The 16,923-nt window shown below is 53.3% G+C and overlaps 1 protein-coding gene across 2 annotated transcripts in view; it reads left to right on the top strand.

The window, feature by feature from the left end:
* The first annotated feature begins 4,523 nt into the window (after positions 1 to 4,523).
* Positions 4,524 to 16,923, top strand: part of LOC144933068 (solute carrier family 2, facilitated glucose transporter member 11-like) — a 71,382-nt gene continuing 58,982 nt past the window's right edge. For both annotated transcript variants that reach the window (XM_078857564.1, XM_078857565.1), the window contains exon 1: positions 4,524 to 5,129. In XM_078857564.1, coding sequence (XP_078713690.1) covers positions 5,016 to 5,129 — 114 coding nt within the window. In that variant the 5' untranslated portion in view covers positions 4,524 to 5,015. The remainder of the gene's footprint in view (positions 5,130 to 16,923) is intronic.

Here is a 16,923-nt window from a genome sequence, read left to right as displayed (position 1 = left end):
CCGCGTGAAGTACGGTCAAACAACAACAACCACCGTTATTCATCATGATGTGGCGGTGACGTCACCACGGCGCCTGTGCCAGGCTAGGTGCACTTTGAGGCTATCACGTGAAGTGTTTGTCGAAGGCTCGCTGCTGGCAGGAGGTCACGGGAAAGACCAAGGTGCTGTGGGTTGACTGACTGACATGCCCTGTGAAACGACAAACCCTGCGTGGCCGACACGGCTTGGCAAGGCCTTCATCCAACGATGGATTAACAAAGGGCACTGTGATGAGTACTTTTTCAATAATAACAATTAAGCCTATCCCAGGCTTATGTTACTCATAAGCAGTGCCGGATGATCCTAGTAGCAAAAGTAGCTACATATGCTACGGGCCCCGCGCTTTCAAGGGCCCCACGCTAAATTATTTCAAGCTATTGTGGTGCCACGACCGCGGAGCAACTCGGCAAGCGCCGCAATTCCCTCCCGGCCCCCGCACTAAACACCCACGTAGTGTCCTGGCGGGGGATTGCCTGGCACATCGGGTTTTAATCCAAAGGGCCCCTAGATGGAGAATCCCACGGTTTCCCGGTGCCAGGAGATTGGCCGACCCTCACAAGACCGGTTACATTGCGGTGCCCTGAAATTGGCATAACATTGTATGGGCGCAGAAAGAAAAGGTTCCCTGGGCCAACCGCAATGAGGTACAACTCGGGGGGGAGAACAGAGGACAAAATCCTGAGCAAAAAGGGCGCAAGACAAAGGGACAATGGGTGGCTGCCGCCGCCCGCCGGACACAGGGAAAGGGATGGCGGCGCGGGTGGGCGCATGATTGGCCGCGCGGTACAATGGCACCCCGGGCCTTTGAAGTAAGGATATAAAGGGAGTAGCCCAGGACGATTTTGGGAGTTGTCTTCAACCTCCGGGCCGTCAAGACCCACTCCCTGCCGTCCTGCCTCCTCGAGCCACTCGCAGCATCCGTGTGATGCCAGCAAGTGCTGCTATGAGGCAGTGATAGGTGAAGTTTTCTCTCGTCCTTCTCCCTCCGACTCTCACAGCGTCCGTGCGATGCCGTGAGTATAGTTACAAGGTACGTAGTAGGACGTTTGAGTGACTGGGTTCGTAGGCAGAGTTAGGCTTAGCTCTTCTTGTGACGTATTCCACCTCCAGGTAGTGTGTATTTGCGCCGTTAATAAACTTTAGTTTCAGAGGATCGGTGCAGTATGATTCCTGTGTGTGTGGGTAGAACATCGGCGTGGTGTCTGCAATTTGTGTGTGGTGCGACTGCGCGAGAGAGCGAGCGCAGGGCTGCAGCGTCAGTGTGGTGTCGGTAATTTGAGCATGCGTGCGCGTGTATTAAAACATAAGCGCTCGCGCTTGTTCGCGTAACAACAATAGCATTGACGGCGAGGCGTGCGCACAAATTCGCGCAGCCGCTTTAGCGCTAGCCTTTGTGTAAAACGAGCGCCTGCAGGGGCGCGCGTGCACGGAGCATGCCTTGATATTAGTGGTGGTGTACGTGGGCATGTGTGAGATAACCCCGGGCGGTGGTGAGCCAGCCACTTAGCTATGTCCCTCAGAGAGGGCACTGGCGCAGGAGGGCCGATCACCTGATCGGCGGGGGCCCGGCGAGAGGGGCCGAAAGGCGCGGTAGAGGAAGGAGTGGAGGAGGGACTGGAGGGGGCAAAAGTTGCGCTCCACCTGCCCAACGAGGGCGGTGGGGCGGACATCGGCCCCCACAGTAGCAATTCCGGTTCAGTGATTCTACACTTGCTCTATTACTTTAGTATTATACCGCCTTCAACTTTTATGAACGACTGGGTGTTTAAGGTTAGCGATTTGTCGTGTTATATGGCTGTCTTGAAATTTTAACAATACAATTACTTTACTATGCAAGTCGGTAAAGTCACGTATTTTATAATGTTTTATTCTTATTATTTCCCTTCTACGTGACTTTACCAAAAGAACCAAGAAGATGAATCCCTGCAGTCATGAAAGCTTTAAATCGAAATAAAAAAAATGTGTGTTTTAATATTTACGTTTTTTTTTATTTAGGGCCCCTTGATAAAAAATTCTACAGGCCCCGCACTAGCTTAATCCGGCAATGCTCACGAGGGGTACAACGGTGTATGCCAATTACTTTTTTAGAGCGTTAACCGCGCTTCGCAACATCCATCGCGTGTAACGTAATAGATCACAGTACAGTTTCGGTATGCACTTAGGCTTATTTAAACATGCGCTGTATAATACTAATGTTGACATTTCTAACTTAATCTTGCCTGTATAATCCATGTATTTGAATGAACAATACTTAGAGCCCTTTGTCAATCCAATGCTGGATGAAGGCTCCCCCACGCCGCTTGCCGGCTCGTGTGGGGTTTTTTTGACCAAACTTCACCACGCCGGTCAGTGCGGGAGGGCGAAGGTGGGGGAGAGCTATAGTTTGTGTGATTTGCACTCCGATTGTGGGTTTGCGTTGTTATTGTGACGTTTTGATCCGCCCCTGCTTAGATATCTGTAAAAAAAAGAGCTTCATTGCTCATCGGATTCCTCCAGTATACCTACTCGCATCACCCAGGAGTTTCACTAACGCTCGTGACGTCACTCCACGTCCACCAGCCCCCCTCATTAATATTCATGAGCAGGTGACGTCCTCCACATGGACTTCCCCCTCATTAATAATCATGAGCAGGTGACGTAACTCCACGTGGATCACCCTCCCCCTCATTAATAATCATGAGCAGGTGACATCACTCCACCTCGAACAGCCCCCCTCATTAATAATCATTAACAGGTGATGTCCTCCAAATGGACCCCCCCCCGCATTAATTAGTGGCTGACGTCACTCCACATGGGGGGGGGCGAGGCGCCTCCTCCCCCCTCCTCGGCGTCAACTTTCAACCCTCACTACAAAGGCAGAACCCTCACGTCACGCGATCTCCGTCACGCTGTTGAGACATCAAAGTAAAAAGGACGTCATCATGAACAACAGATTATAAGCTTCAAACGAAATAGGTCTGTGTCACCGCACCCTTAACAAATTGCACACGAATGGATGCAATGAATATATCACGTCGCGGTCTACTTTTCGCTTGCAAGTTTCAAATTTACCGCAATACACCCGTCCTTGGACGGGCCAACGGCTAGCAGATAAATATTCAGATTCTGAGACATCATTTGCCACTGATGTGAGCCGTGGCGGGGTTCAATTGACAGCGCAGCGCGCCGCACCACTGCGCCACCGCTCCCCATGCCTTGCAGAAATAAATAAATAAAGCATTCGAGTGTATATCATCATCATGAATCACGATCAATCCACTGCTGGATGAAGGCCTCCACCCAAACCGCCGCCGCCGCCACCTGTCACGGTCCAGCGATGTAACGATCGATACAATCACCGGATCTCTCGCGCATCGCTCCCTCGGCCTCGGCGGTGTACGTTCTGCCATCGGGCGCCTTTCTCTGCGTGTGACATGTCAGGGTGTTCTGCATTAATACCGCGTAACAATCACAGGCTCATACCGCGCACGCACCCCCAGTGCCACGCCTGTGCACCAACATCTTCCCTCTCGCCTCCGGGTCGCCCTTCTCTCTTCTCGGCTGCGCAGACGAAACAGCAACACCGGGACTGCATTCAAATCGCACAAACTCCCAAATTGCTTCGGGAACCGAGTTTGGGGCCGTCCATAAATGACGTCACGCACCTAGGAGGGGGGGGGGGGGTTCAGACATTTGTGACGATCTGTGACGAGGGGGGGTTTGAGAAATGTGACGTCACATCAAAATGCGCAACTTTAAATACATCTAGACAACACGTTCTACTTAATTAAATAGACTTTTTAATACATATTTTCTCCTACAACATCAGAGTGCAGCTCTACATTAAATACGCACTACAATGACAATAGTTTAAAGCGATTTAAAGCATGTTTTATTTAAAAAATAAAATATGGTTTTGGGGGGGGGGGCAGAGCTTTGTGACGTCATATTTGAGGGGGGGCTCTGAATTTTTGTGACGCCGTGTGACGAGGGGGGGGGTCAAAATAGTCCAAAATCGCGTGACGTCATTTATGGGCGGCCCCTTTTTTTCTTCTTCAAAGTGTGGGGCTTTTTCTTGACTTAAAGCTTTCGTGGCAGCAGGGATTCATATTCTTTGGGTCTTTCGGTAAAGTCGCGTAGATTTTATGGTTTTTTTAATTTTTATTCATTTTGAACCAATCTCCGTGCCTTTACCGAAAGACCCCAAAAAATATGGGACTTTTTCCCTCCTCCCTCCCTCCCTCCCTCATCCCACCCACGCCTCTTTACTCATCCCCCGCAAACACGGCCTCCCAACACCCACAACCGCCACGCTCCCTCCCCTCGTTTTGGGGGGCGGAGGCAACCCAACACAATGGAGCCAACATCGGAGGGCGGAGTGACATACAATGCACGCACACGCACACCAGAGGCAGACGCAGGCATACACACGCGCGCGCGCGCGCGCATACACACGGACAAACTCGCGTAGGCGCGCGCGCGCGTATATATTCACGCGCGCGCACGGTGCGGGTGACACGTGTACAACACACGCGGACGGCTGTTCCCGCACACACACACACCACGGCAGGCACATCTCGTGCTGCCGGTAGAGGGCCCAGCAGCAAATGATGCCGGAACGCACGCGAGCAGTGACGACCGCTGCTCCATGCGCCACGTAAACGCAGCGACACCACCACCAGCAACAGCAGCAGCTGTTACAGCAGCGATCACAGCAGCCACAACCACCAGCACCAACTACAGCTATCATCAGCAAGCAGCGCCCACCGTATAGCCAGCCCTCCGTGTCGAACTTGCCACATGTGCCGCGAAAGTGCTGCGGGCGATGAGCCAGCCAGCGGCAACAGTTGTATTACGGCCTAGAGCGAGCGTGCGTGCGTAACAAGTTGTGCGTGGCGACTGCTCACAATTCACAACAATTCACATCGACGGCAGGCGACGGCGACGAAGAGTGTGACATTAGCGAGCGCTGTTAAAGCCCTTTCGTCTTGCTCGTCATGGAAGAGGAGAAAAGGGCCCCGCCACTGGAGCAAGACGGCCAGGTCGCAGCCAAGGAAGGAGGAGGAGGTGGTGGTGGTGGTGGCGGCGCTCCAACGCACGTGGCGGCCGCGGTAAGAGGCGGTCGCGAGCGTGTTCCGCGTGCCGTCGGAGACTTGTTTGGGCACGCGGTGGAGATGCCACAAATTGTGTCGGCCACAAATTGTATCTGCCGCATCGTTCACTTTGACGCGTCGATTTGTTGGCCGTTCTTAGTTACTTTGTTAATGACCCGGGTGGGGGGAGGGGGGTGGAATTGTGAGCGCACGTGGTTTTCTTCCACCTGTGGATTTGCACAGGTGCGTCTTAACAGCGGCGTGTTGTTTATTGCACGGGTGTGTAACAGTGCTGTTCCTCCTCTGCAGGTGTGACATGGGTGGCCCTTTCCACGGTTGTGGCTGTGTAGTGCACGCAGGTGTACAACGGCGTGGTCTCACACAGGTGTATAACAACATTCTTACACCTGTACGACAGCGTTTTCACGCACGTGTACGACAGCGTGGCCTTGCACACTTACGCAGGCGCTAGACCGCGTGTCTGGTTCGAGCTGCACACACAAATTAATTCTGTAACGAGAGTGACAGCTGTTACCACTCGATTCGAGAAGCGATTTGTATGTCTTTGTTGTCTTCCCTCCACTGCCCCCCCCCCCCCATCTATTTTGTATTTTCTACTTTCGTTCCACCGATTTCCACACCGTTTTTAGATCTTAGTTTACGAAAAATATTGCACGTGGCGTTGATATATCGGCATGCTTAGTCGATGCTTTTGTTTCCTTAGTTACACGCGCCGCACTGCTTTGTTTCTTGGTGACCGTCCCTCTCGAATTGTGGTTAGGGGCCGTGCATAAATGACGTCACGCAACTTTACATAAATATAGAATTGTTATAACACTAATTGTTATAACAACACTCCTACAACATCAGAGTGCAGCGCCACATTAAATACGCACAGCAATGACAATAGTTTAAATTGATTTGAAGCATGTTTTATTTTTAAAATGGAAATATGTTTTTGGGGGGAGGGGGGGGGGCAGAGCTTTGTGACGTCATATTTGAGGGGGGGTCTGACTTTTTGTGACGCCGTGTGACGAGGGGGGGGGTAAAAAATCGTCCAAAATTGCGTGACGTCATTTATGGACGGCCCCCTAATGACACCGTCGCGCTACGAGGTGGCCAGGAGATGGCAGCATTTTGCGATGAATTATTGAATGTAAGCAGAGTTTATTGTTTCGTGGTGCTTTTCCTCCGGGGAATTCGCGTTTCCATCCACAAGCCACTCGTTAGTGAAACTGATTAAAAAAAAAACATCCCTATGTAGCAGGAGCCTCGTAAACAAAACCAGTGCCATGATAATGGGTTTTTTACCCTTCTATCTGGCAACAAAACTGACACCTTTTTTACAAGGAGTCATGTTTGCATAGACCACAATACCTGCAGTCATAATGCAAACAAAAAACATAACTGATAATGTATGCACTGTCCTTGAAGTTGATTGGTATTGTGGTCTATGCAAACATGGACTCCTTGTAAAAAAAAGGTGTCAGTTTTGTTGCCAGATAGAAGGGTAAAAAACCCGTTATCATATTTTTTACTGGCAAATGAGGTTCCAATGGTGTAAAACCAGTGCCCTTAAAAAAAACTCTCATACACGAGGAGGTAACTCAGAAAGCTCCACACAGATAGATTCAATAATCCGTATCTCTTACTGCCATCTCGTTGTTGTGTTCACGAGATTGTCATACTTGTAGTGTAAGACGCCTGTAAAGTATCTATACAACTTGCGGTAGGTGCGGTATATAATTAGAAGCTTGCATGCGCGTTCTATTTTAAACCCGACGTGTAATGTGTCTGGTCCCACGCGAGAGAGTGTTTCGAGCATATGGTTTGGTTATGGAGTGGCTCTCGGAAGCCGAGTTCAAGGAAGCGGAGTTAAAGAGTTGTGGCTTTTGGGCTCAATGTTGTTGCTGTTCTTGTTAAAGCGATGACCAAATTGCCCTGGATGCACTCGGTCTCGACAGATTTTTTTTGGCAGCTCAGCAGGAAGTTTCGGTGTAGTGGCCGTTGGTTTGCGATACTGCTCCTTGTGGGATCGCCCTGCAATGTAGCCATGAGATCCATTCGTGAATCCAGCAACGGAGTCCTGAATCGGTCTGTGTGGAGATTTGAGTACGCGTGGGGTTTAATTTCGAAGTGCTCCAAAGATTCCATTGCAGGATACTTTGGGGAAAATACGAGTCTTGAAACTCGGCGACTCGCTCCTTGGCTAAGAAATAAATACATTTCGCTCATACACGTAAACAAAATATTTTAACGTGGGTGTGTGTTCGACATTGTGTGGTGAAACTTTCCCATAAATTTGTGTGTTGGGGGGGACAGGGGTTTGGTGACAAACGCATTCTGCCGCGTAGGTTTCAGGAACTGAACTTCAATTTCAGAAAAGAAAAAAACTTGCGGTCGAGGAGAAAGGTGCACAGTAAAAATCGCGTTGGATCATGGAGTTTTCACCGCCAAGTCAATTCCACATGGCGGTAAGAATTGTTCTCAACGCGTATACTGCAGTAGTAGCCTTAAGGCTAATAACGGAACAAACCGATCTATTATTTCCACCGTTAAAGAAAATAATTTGTGACCGCGTCTGGCAGGAGTGCGCAAGCATAAATAACAAAAAACGAAAATTACTTTTTTTCATAGATCGGCCATTAGGGGAAATATATATATAAATGGGCGATGTTTCAGCCAAATGGCCCTTCTTCATAGCAGTGCTGTCTGCTATGAAAAAAAATATTTCCTGAAACTTTGAAATAACAAAAAAACATCCATCAAATAACACGCTCTGCCATTTAACAGGAGACATTTTGGTCAGTGACCCATAAAACTCCGCAATAAAGAAAGGGACATTGCAGCAGAACGTCGCCTATTAAATATTTTCCTTTTGAAGGGTGGTGATGTTATTGACGAACATTAAAAAATATATATAGCAGCTTTAAGATTCCAAAAACGCCTTTCTTTACTGCCAGAGGTGTTGGCGTCATGTTGCGTTTTTCATAGCCACGTCAGTGTTTCCGTATTAACTGGGGTTTTTTTTTTACCGTGTGTGATTTCAGACGGTTGGCCAAACTTTATAGGTGGCATGTACCTCCTTATGCAAAATGCAAAGATCCCCTGTATGGCCTATTAACAGACTTGGGGCAAGTGCTGTTAGCGAGCACCTATGAAGCCGACATTGCACATGAGGGGGTGGGTGGTCAGCACCACACCCGGCCGCCTTTGTCTCCCTAGTGGCGATGTGTACACATTGCATCAGGTACTCATTTGAGGCCGAGTCAACCTAGGGGAGGCTCGGGACTGGCTCAAATATTCACTGTCGGGTGCGCTAACCACTGCGTCACTGCACCCACTCGCGCACACACACACACCTTCCGGAAAAGGGTAGAATAAATAAGGCCCTGTTTTGCCTGGTAAATCAAATACTACGAGTAAATGGTCACAGGGAAATTCTTTTGTCCGTGTGAAGAAAAAAAACTCGCTATTTTATCATTGCAGCCACGTCTTTGAGAAAATCTCTTTTTATCAAGCGGCTTACAGCTCGCACACTCGAATGGTGCGTACGAGATATTGGCAAGCGTCATCAAATAAAACCTCAGGGCAGGCAAAGTGTGGCGTAAGCGTTACGCAGACAACGCGGCACAAACAGCGCCGCAATGTTTTACGGCCCCTTTGTCAAGCCACGCGGCGTCCGTCACGGAGGTGGTTTGTCCATACTTCACCACGCTGGCCCGGTGAGGGGTCCGCGAAGGAGAGCGGTGGCAATCCCAGGACTCGTTCAGACTTCCCTCGCCGCCAAACCTAGCCCTTGCCGGGAATTGAACCCAGGTCACCGGGTTCACAGCGCCACTGCCCTTCGCATTCTAAGGTTGAACAGCAGATTCCCGGCGCTGGTGGCGAAGCTGCACACCCGCAGTGCAGCACTCTGTCGGCGAGGGCTGGTGGATCTCCCCTCCCTACCTGTGGGCGACGAGGTCGCCATCTCTGGCTTGCCAGAATCTGGATGTACGGAAAGTTAATTCCAATCCGTCCATTTCCATCTGTACGGGGGGTGGGGGGGGAATCGAGTGTTGTCTCCTCGCATGTGTGGGCTTTTTCTCTCCGCGTCTCCTCCGGTTTTCTCCCAACATACATAAACACTATCATTAGTGGAGTTGGACAAACATCCCAATATAGGACCGCAGATCTTTGGGGAAATTGTTGGCGCCGGTTCTGGCTCCCTTCCCGCTTGTTTGCGGTTTTCCCGCGCCTCATCATCGTTCTCCCCCCCTCTCTCTCTCTGAGAACACACGAACGGACACTGCGCGCATCACGGATTCTAAGATGTCAATGCCGCTTGTGACCACTCATACTTTAAAACAGCCGGAACAGCTGACAAAAGCCTCAACCGCTTTCTGTAGAAACCCCCTGACAGTAATTTACTTTAAACCAGCAACAACCACAACGAGCATTCTAAACCTCTTGTTCCCTTTTGAACGTCCCCTTACTTGACACTCATTCGTCGCACGGTATACACTCGAGGTTTTTACATATGTAGTGGTGATACGCGCTGGGTGTATATGTCGTGTGCCAGCGCGTATGTACGGGTGTGTGTGTGGTGACGCGCGCTGACGGGGAGGAGCAGGCGTCAGTGCGCGGGTGGGGGGTAGTGCTGCTGATTGGCTGTGTGCCGGTGACGCGCCCAGAGGGAGTGATCGGGTAGCAGCGCGGTGTGATTGGTCGGGGAGTGGAAACACGCGCTGAGCGGAACCGGATCGTAGGGATAGCGCGTGGGGATTGGGTAACTGAGGAGCGGTGCCGACGTTGAGGTCCGCATCCGCTCCGTCTCCCGGGAAGAAGGGGTATATAAGGTGATGCACAGAGGAGCAGGGGGCAGAAGTGGAACCATCTAAGAATGAAGACGAGGGTGCAGAGATAGAGCCTGGAGAGTAATGGAGAGTAATGGAGAGTAATGGAGAGTAATGGAGAGTAGAGGAGAGTAAGGTATAAGTGTGTAGCCAGCGAGAGAGAACGGTCTACACGAGCTGAGTAATGTATAGTGTGTAGCCAGCGAGAGAGAACGGTCTACACGAGCCGAGTATGCATACGGTGTAGCCAGCGAGAGAGGAAGGTCTACACGAGCCGAGTATGCATACGGTGTAGCCAGAGAGAGAGATGCAAAGTCTACACAAGGCGAGTGGAGAGTGTAGCAGAGGCGCAGAGTCTACACGAGGCGAGAGAGGAGTGTAGCCGAGGCGCGGAGTCTACACGAGGCACAGAGAGCCGGCAGCACAGAATCCAGAGTCAAGAGAAGCGCATTGTGAAGAAGAGAGGCCACGCGTTGTATTGTTACAAGTCAAGATTTAATAAAAGAAGTGTGTTCCCGTCAAGGAGTTTCCTGCCGTCATTTTCCAATACTTCATCTGGCGTCAGAAGTGAAACGGGCTTCCAAGCATGGAGACAAGGAAGACCCGTAGGACCCACGGGATTGACCGCGAGGAAAACCTGGACGACTCGGGGCCGCTGGTGGCGGGGGGCGAGGAGGAAGACTTGCCCACGCTACAGGATCCGTCGACGGCGCCGGCCGAGCGACCGGGGACCGAGGCCGTGCTTCGGGAGGCGCACTCCCGACTGGCGGAGCTGCTGCTCGCCGCCGCGTCCATCTTGGCGGAGATCAGCTCGTCGGGAGGAGCGGGGACGGTGGGGGACATTTTACAAGGTCGCCCCGCAGATTCCCGCCAAAACGAATGGGGGATTCCCGCCATTGCGCCTGGGCCTACTTTTGGCGGGAACGGCGAGCGCCACGTGGTGGTGGGTTCCCAAGCGCGCGCATCGACGTCATCAGCGCGCGAGGGGGTCCGCCATTTTACGTCTGCCGCTGGAGCCGCCATCTTACACACCGACGGAGAGGCGGAGAGGAACCACGAGGCGGATGACTTCATTTTTCAGCAGCGTCTGCCCACGTTGTCAGCCTTCAAGGCGGAAGGCGGAGACTGGGGCAAATTTCAGCGAAGGTTTTTGGCGCATCAAGAGATGTCAGCGTGGTCCGATGCTACGGCGCTGCGGGCGTTGCCTGCCCTGCTGGACGACGACGCGCTCGCGGCCTTCAGGTCTGCACGGAAGTCGGACCGCTCCACGCTGAAGGATGCGCTGGGTTTGTTGGCCAGGGTCTACGGACCTCCCTCGGCGTGCCGCCATCATTTCTACGCAAGACGGAAAGCGGCCACGGAGACCGCGCTGGCCTATCGCACGGCGTTGCTGGCTCTTGCTGATGCTGCGTTCCCTCGGATGGACGAGGAGGGCCAAGACGCGATGGTTTTGGAGCAGCTGCTTAAGTTGGCGCAGGACCTGGGGGTCCCTATCAACGCAGCTGACGAGATTGATATTTCTTCTTTGAGAGTCGCCACGAGTATTCAAGCGCACGAGGCCCTACAACGGAAACAAGGAGTTGGTTGCAACGCTGCTGTCGTCGCAGCTCCGGGTTCGGTGGTCACCGAACCCCAAGTCGTCAGCCCACGAGAGGAGGCGTTCGCCACGGGACGACCAGGGGACTGGAGGCCGGGGGCTCGGTCGCCTCTGCGATCGGGCCGAAAGTCGGAGCATCCAAGATCTACTCCGACCCTCGTCACGTGCTATAACTGCAGCCTCCGGGGCCACGTGGCGTCCGGGTGCCGCGCTCCGCGTCAGCGCGCCATGGGTGCTCGGCTGGACGACGACCGAGATCCCAAGTCATCTCTACAATCCCCGGCAAGTCGCGGCACCTCACACGCTCGGCCTGTTTATTCGGCACACATGGGACGCCGCGTTGCGGCGGAGGAGGGCCGGTTAAGGTTCGGGGATTCGGTTCGGCGAGGGGGGTTCGGCCGGGACCAGGGAGACATCGAATGGGCGGAATTGGGGCATAGAATTGTGGCTGCTTCGGCGGGTTCGTCCGTTGTTACGGGATCTATTGATGGGGTCGAGATTAGGGTGTTAGTGGACACGGGGGCATCGGCAACTATTATATCGGACCTCATTTATGATATTCTCCCAGTCCAATGTCGTCCGCTGCTTCCAGTGGATGTGCCATTTTACGCCGCTAATGGGGGATCGTTGGGCATTATCGGTCAGATTAGGGCGTCCATTTGCATTGGAAATATCAAATTGTCGGGACCCGTTTTCGTTTCGTCTTCTTTGGCGGTTCCGTGTCTTTTGGGCACTGATTTTTTGGCTAAAATGCCCATTAAAATTCTTATCGATCAACGATGCATTGAACTGCCATCGGGTCGCCGGATTGCATTTTTGACGAGCCCTACTGACATTCGGACGGCGTGCGCTACGATACAAGCGGTGGCGACACAGACCGTGCATGTGCCCCCGGGTTCACAGATGTTGATTCCCCTCCGGTTGCGGAAACCATGGGTGAGGGAGGCTTCGGAACAAAGTATGCTTTTGGGTCCTTCTAACAAGGCTGTCGGGGGTCTTGATTTATCGGTGGCTCACACTTTGGTGCGGGCTGACAGGGATCCGTTTGTGATGGTTTTGAACGCGGGGTCGCGGCCAGCTGTCATTCCACTGGGCACCGTGCTGGCTCACGCGGCGCGGGTCCCTGTGGATGATGGGTTGGTTGCGCAGGTGGGCTCGAGCCCCGCGCGGAACGTTGAGCCAAGGGAAGACCTTGAGTGGGTCCATTCGCTATGCGCCGCCTCGGACGATTTGTCGGCGGCGCAGTTGGGTGCGCTGCGCGAGTTGCTCATAGAATTCTCTGATGTGTTCAGTAAACATGAGTATGACATTGGGTGCACAGATTTGTTGCACCACCACATTGAAACGGGCGATGCGGCGCCGGTCAAGCTAAATCCCTTCCGACTGAGTCCCGTGGAGAAGGAACATGTTCAGTCGGCTGTTAACGAAATGCTAGAAGCCGATATTATTTCGCCCTCCTCTAGCCCGTGGGGAGCGCCTATTGTGCTGGTTAAGAAGCAGGACGGGTCCCTGCGATTCTGCGTTGATTTCCGTCGCCTGAATAAGATCTCTGTGGCTGACGCGTATCCGCTCCCCAGGATGGATGAGTCCCTCGATGCATTGTCTGGTGCGCGATATTTTTCGACTCTTGATTTGTTATCGGGGTTTTGGCAGTTGCCGCTCGACGAAGAGTCGAAACCTAAGACAGCATTTCGGACTCCAGGGGGGCTGTTCCAGTTTAACCGGTTACCCAGGGGACTTCACTCCTCTCCAGCGACGTTTCAGCGACTTATGGAGTTGGTTTTGTCGGGCTTGCAGTGGGATACATGCTTGATTTATATGGACGATGTCATTGTTTTCAGTAAAACGTTTGAAGAACACCTCCAGCGATTGAGAGGGGTGTTCTTGCGAATGCGATCGGCTAAGCTGAAATTTAAACCGGCCAAATGTCACCTCCTTCGGAAGTCGGTTAGATACTTGGGTCACATTGTCGATTCTTCGGGGATCTCCACCGATCCCGCGAAGACGGATTGTGTCGGTTCGTGGCCGACACCTACGTCCGTTTCCGACGTGCGTAGTTTCATCGGGTTTGCTTCTTATTATCGGCGGTTCGTTGAGCACTTCGCCACTATTGCAAAACCCTTGCACGCTCTAACGGCGAAGGGAGTGAAGTTCAAATGGGGACCGGAGGAGGAGGCCGCGTTTCGCTCCCTCCGGGACGCCTTGGTGGGTGCCCCACCCTTGTGTTATCCCGATTTTGCCAGTCCCTTTTTGCTGGACACGGATGCTAGCAACACGGGCATTGGGGGGGTGCTATCCCAAGTCGTTGGGGGTGTCGAAAGAGTTGTCGCCTACGGTAGTAGGGTGTTGTCTCCGGCGGAGCAGCGCTACTGTGTCACCCGTCGCGAGCTGCTTGCCATTGTTTTTTTTGTGCAGCAGTTTAGGCCATATCTTTATGGTCGTCACTTTACAGTCCGAACGGACCACGCGGCGCTACAGTATTCATTGAGGGTCGCCCAGCCCTCGGGCCAGTTGTCGCGTTGGTTGGAAGTCCTCCAGGACTATCAGTTTACGACTACGTACCGTAAGGGGTTGCGACACACGAATGCCGATTGCTTGTCGCGGTTGTTGCCTTGTGATGAATGCGCGTGTTTGTCGGGATCGGCGCGCTGTAAACCGACGCTTGCGGGGGAGATGGGGGCACTGGCTGCGACAGCGGGCGCACCGATCAGGGATGATTCCACTGCCTCTCAGGGTCGGGACTCGCTGCTCTCGCTGTCGCTCAGCGAATGGGGCCGCCTCCAGATGGCGGACAGCTCGCTGCTGGCATTGCGCCGCAAGGTTGGGGGTCCCGAGGGGGACCAGGAGCGTACCGGCTCCTATGTACTTGAGCAGGGAGTGTTATTGAAATGGGACAGTTTGTCCCGGCGGAACGCACTCGTGGTGCCTTCCGCTGTGAGGGGGAGGGTTGTCTTGGCGGCACACGAACGCCTCTTGCACTTGGGAGTTAACAAGACGCTTGCCCTGCTTCAGCGTGACTATTACTGGCCGGGAATGGGAAGTGATGTGGTGCATATTCTGAAGGGGTGCGTTGAGTGCGCCAGGCGTAAACCACCGGCCGTGGCAGCTAATCCACCGCTGCAATCTATTCAGGTCTCGCGTACCAACGAGCTCGTTGCACTCGATATTTTGGGGCCCTTCCCAGTCACGCCGAGAGGGAATAAATATTTGTTAGTGGGGGTCGAATACTTTACCCGATGGCCTATGGCGTGGCCTCTCGCTAACCAGTCGGCAGCGGCTGTGACGGATGCCTTCGTCCAGGGCTATGTCCTGGACAAGGGGGCTCCCGAACGCCTGCTGACCGACCAAGGTAAAAAATTTTCGAGTAAATTGTTGCAAGAGGTGTGCGATCTGTTGGGTACCAAGAAGGTGCGTACCTCCCCGTACCACCCGCAGACTGACGGGATGGTGGAGAGACTCCACAAAACCTTGACTTCCATGCTGTGCCAGCAGGTGTGCGAGGCACATGTAGATTGGGACCTGCAGGTCCCGGGAGTCCTTGCCGCGTATAGAATGGCCCCCCATGCAGCTACGGGGTTTTCCCCATTCTATTTGATGTACGGTCGGGAAGCTGACCCGCCAATAGAAACGCAACTTGGCCTGTCCGCTCCACGAACTAATTCTAATTTGGCAGAACATATTAAGTTTAATATTCATAAGCTGACAGAGGCGAGGGAGGCCGCACGGCTTAATTCGCGGGCTCGCCAAATTGCTAATGAACGGTTGCGGGCACGGAAGGTGTCCATGCACGAATGGAAACCAGGTGACAGGGCCTGGCTGCATTGCCCTCAGGCACCCTTGGCTACGTCGCCTAAATTGTTGAGACCGTGGAGGGGACCCGTGGAGGTCGTGCGCGTTGCACGGCCCCAGTGCGTTCAGATAAAGTGGGGAAAGCGCCGTTGGTACGTTCACCCCTCCCGACTGAAACCGTTCTCGCCTCCATATGGCCTCCCCGTGTGTCGTGATGGCCGGGCGTGTGACGTGACCGGCGACCCAGAGGGGGAAATGTCTCTGCCTGATCCACACGTATTTTCGCCTGATCTGCTCCCAGGTGTCTCGGAACTGACAGCTGCCGATCACCGGCGGCCGGATCTCCGCGGCGGGGCCGGCCCCTTCAGGCCCGTTCCGCGCCGTCTGGAGCAACCGGAACCGCCGGACGGTCGTCAGTGTCCCGCCCCATATGATGGACCAGCCAGACGGACTCGCGCCAGGTCGTGCTACTTTGCATGACCTGCCTCGTGAGGAGTCGGGGCAGTTGGAGCGCCTCGTCACTGCGTGTAGTCGCAGGGACGTGGGGCGCGTTCGTTTCGAATTTGCTCGTATCGTGTTATTGTTGACTTTTCGTGTTCATTGTCAATCTGTACATAGTTATTCTTGTTGTTGTTGTTGTTGTGTTATGTTACGGGGCACACTCGGGGGGTTACGGGGTTTTTTTTTGTTGGTTGTCGTTTTATCATCGCGGTTGGTTGTTGTTAGCAGCCGGGCCGGCTGCGAGCTATGTGGGAGGGGGTGATGTAGTGGTGATACGCGCTGGGTGTATATGTCGTGTGCCAGCGCGTATGTACGGGTGTGTGTGTGGTGACGCGCGCTGACGGGGAGGAGCAGGCGTCAGTGCGCGGGTGGGGGGTAGTGCTGCTGATTGGCTGTGTGCCGGTGACGCGCCCAGAGGGAGTGATCGGGTAGCAGCGCGGTGTGATTGGTCGGGGAGTGGAAACACGCGCTGAGCGGAACCGGATCGTAGGGATAGCGCGTGGGGATTGGGTAACTGAGGAGCGGTGCCGACGTTGAGGTCCGCATCCGCTCCGTCTCCCGGGAAGAAGGGGTATATAAGGTGATGCACAGAGGAGCAGGGGGCAGAAGTGGAACCATCTAAGAATGAAGACGAGGGTGCAGAGATAGAGCCTGGAGAGTAATGGAGAGTAATGGAGAGTAATGGAGAGTAATGGAGAGTAGAGGAGAGTAAGGTATAAGTGTGTAGCCAGCGAGAGAGAACGGTCTACACGAGCTGAGTAATGTATAGTGTGTAGCCAGCGAGAGAGAACGGTCTACACGAGCCGAGTATGCATACGGTGTAGCCAGCGAGAGAGGAAGGTCTACACGAGCCGAGTATGCATACGGTGTAGCCAGAGAGAGAGATGCAAAGTCTACACGAGGCGAGTGGAGAGTGTAGCAGAGGCGCAGAGTCTACACGAGGCGAGAGAGGAGTGTAGCCGAGGCGCGGAGTCTACACGAGGCACAGAGAGCCGGCAGCACAGAATCCAGAGTCAAGAGAAGCGCATTGTGAAGAAGAGAGGCCACGCGTTGTATTGTTACAAGTCAAGATTTAATAAAAGAAGTG

The sequence above is a fragment of the Lampetra fluviatilis genome, chromosome 6 (assembly GCF_964198595.1).
Source record: "Lampetra fluviatilis chromosome 6, kcLamFluv1.1, whole genome shotgun sequence".
Lineage (NCBI taxonomy): Eukaryota > Metazoa > Chordata > Hyperoartia > Petromyzontiformes > Petromyzontidae > Lampetra > Lampetra fluviatilis.
The sequence above is the reverse complement of the archived record's forward strand: the minus strand, read 5'-3'. Positions and strand labels throughout refer to the sequence as shown.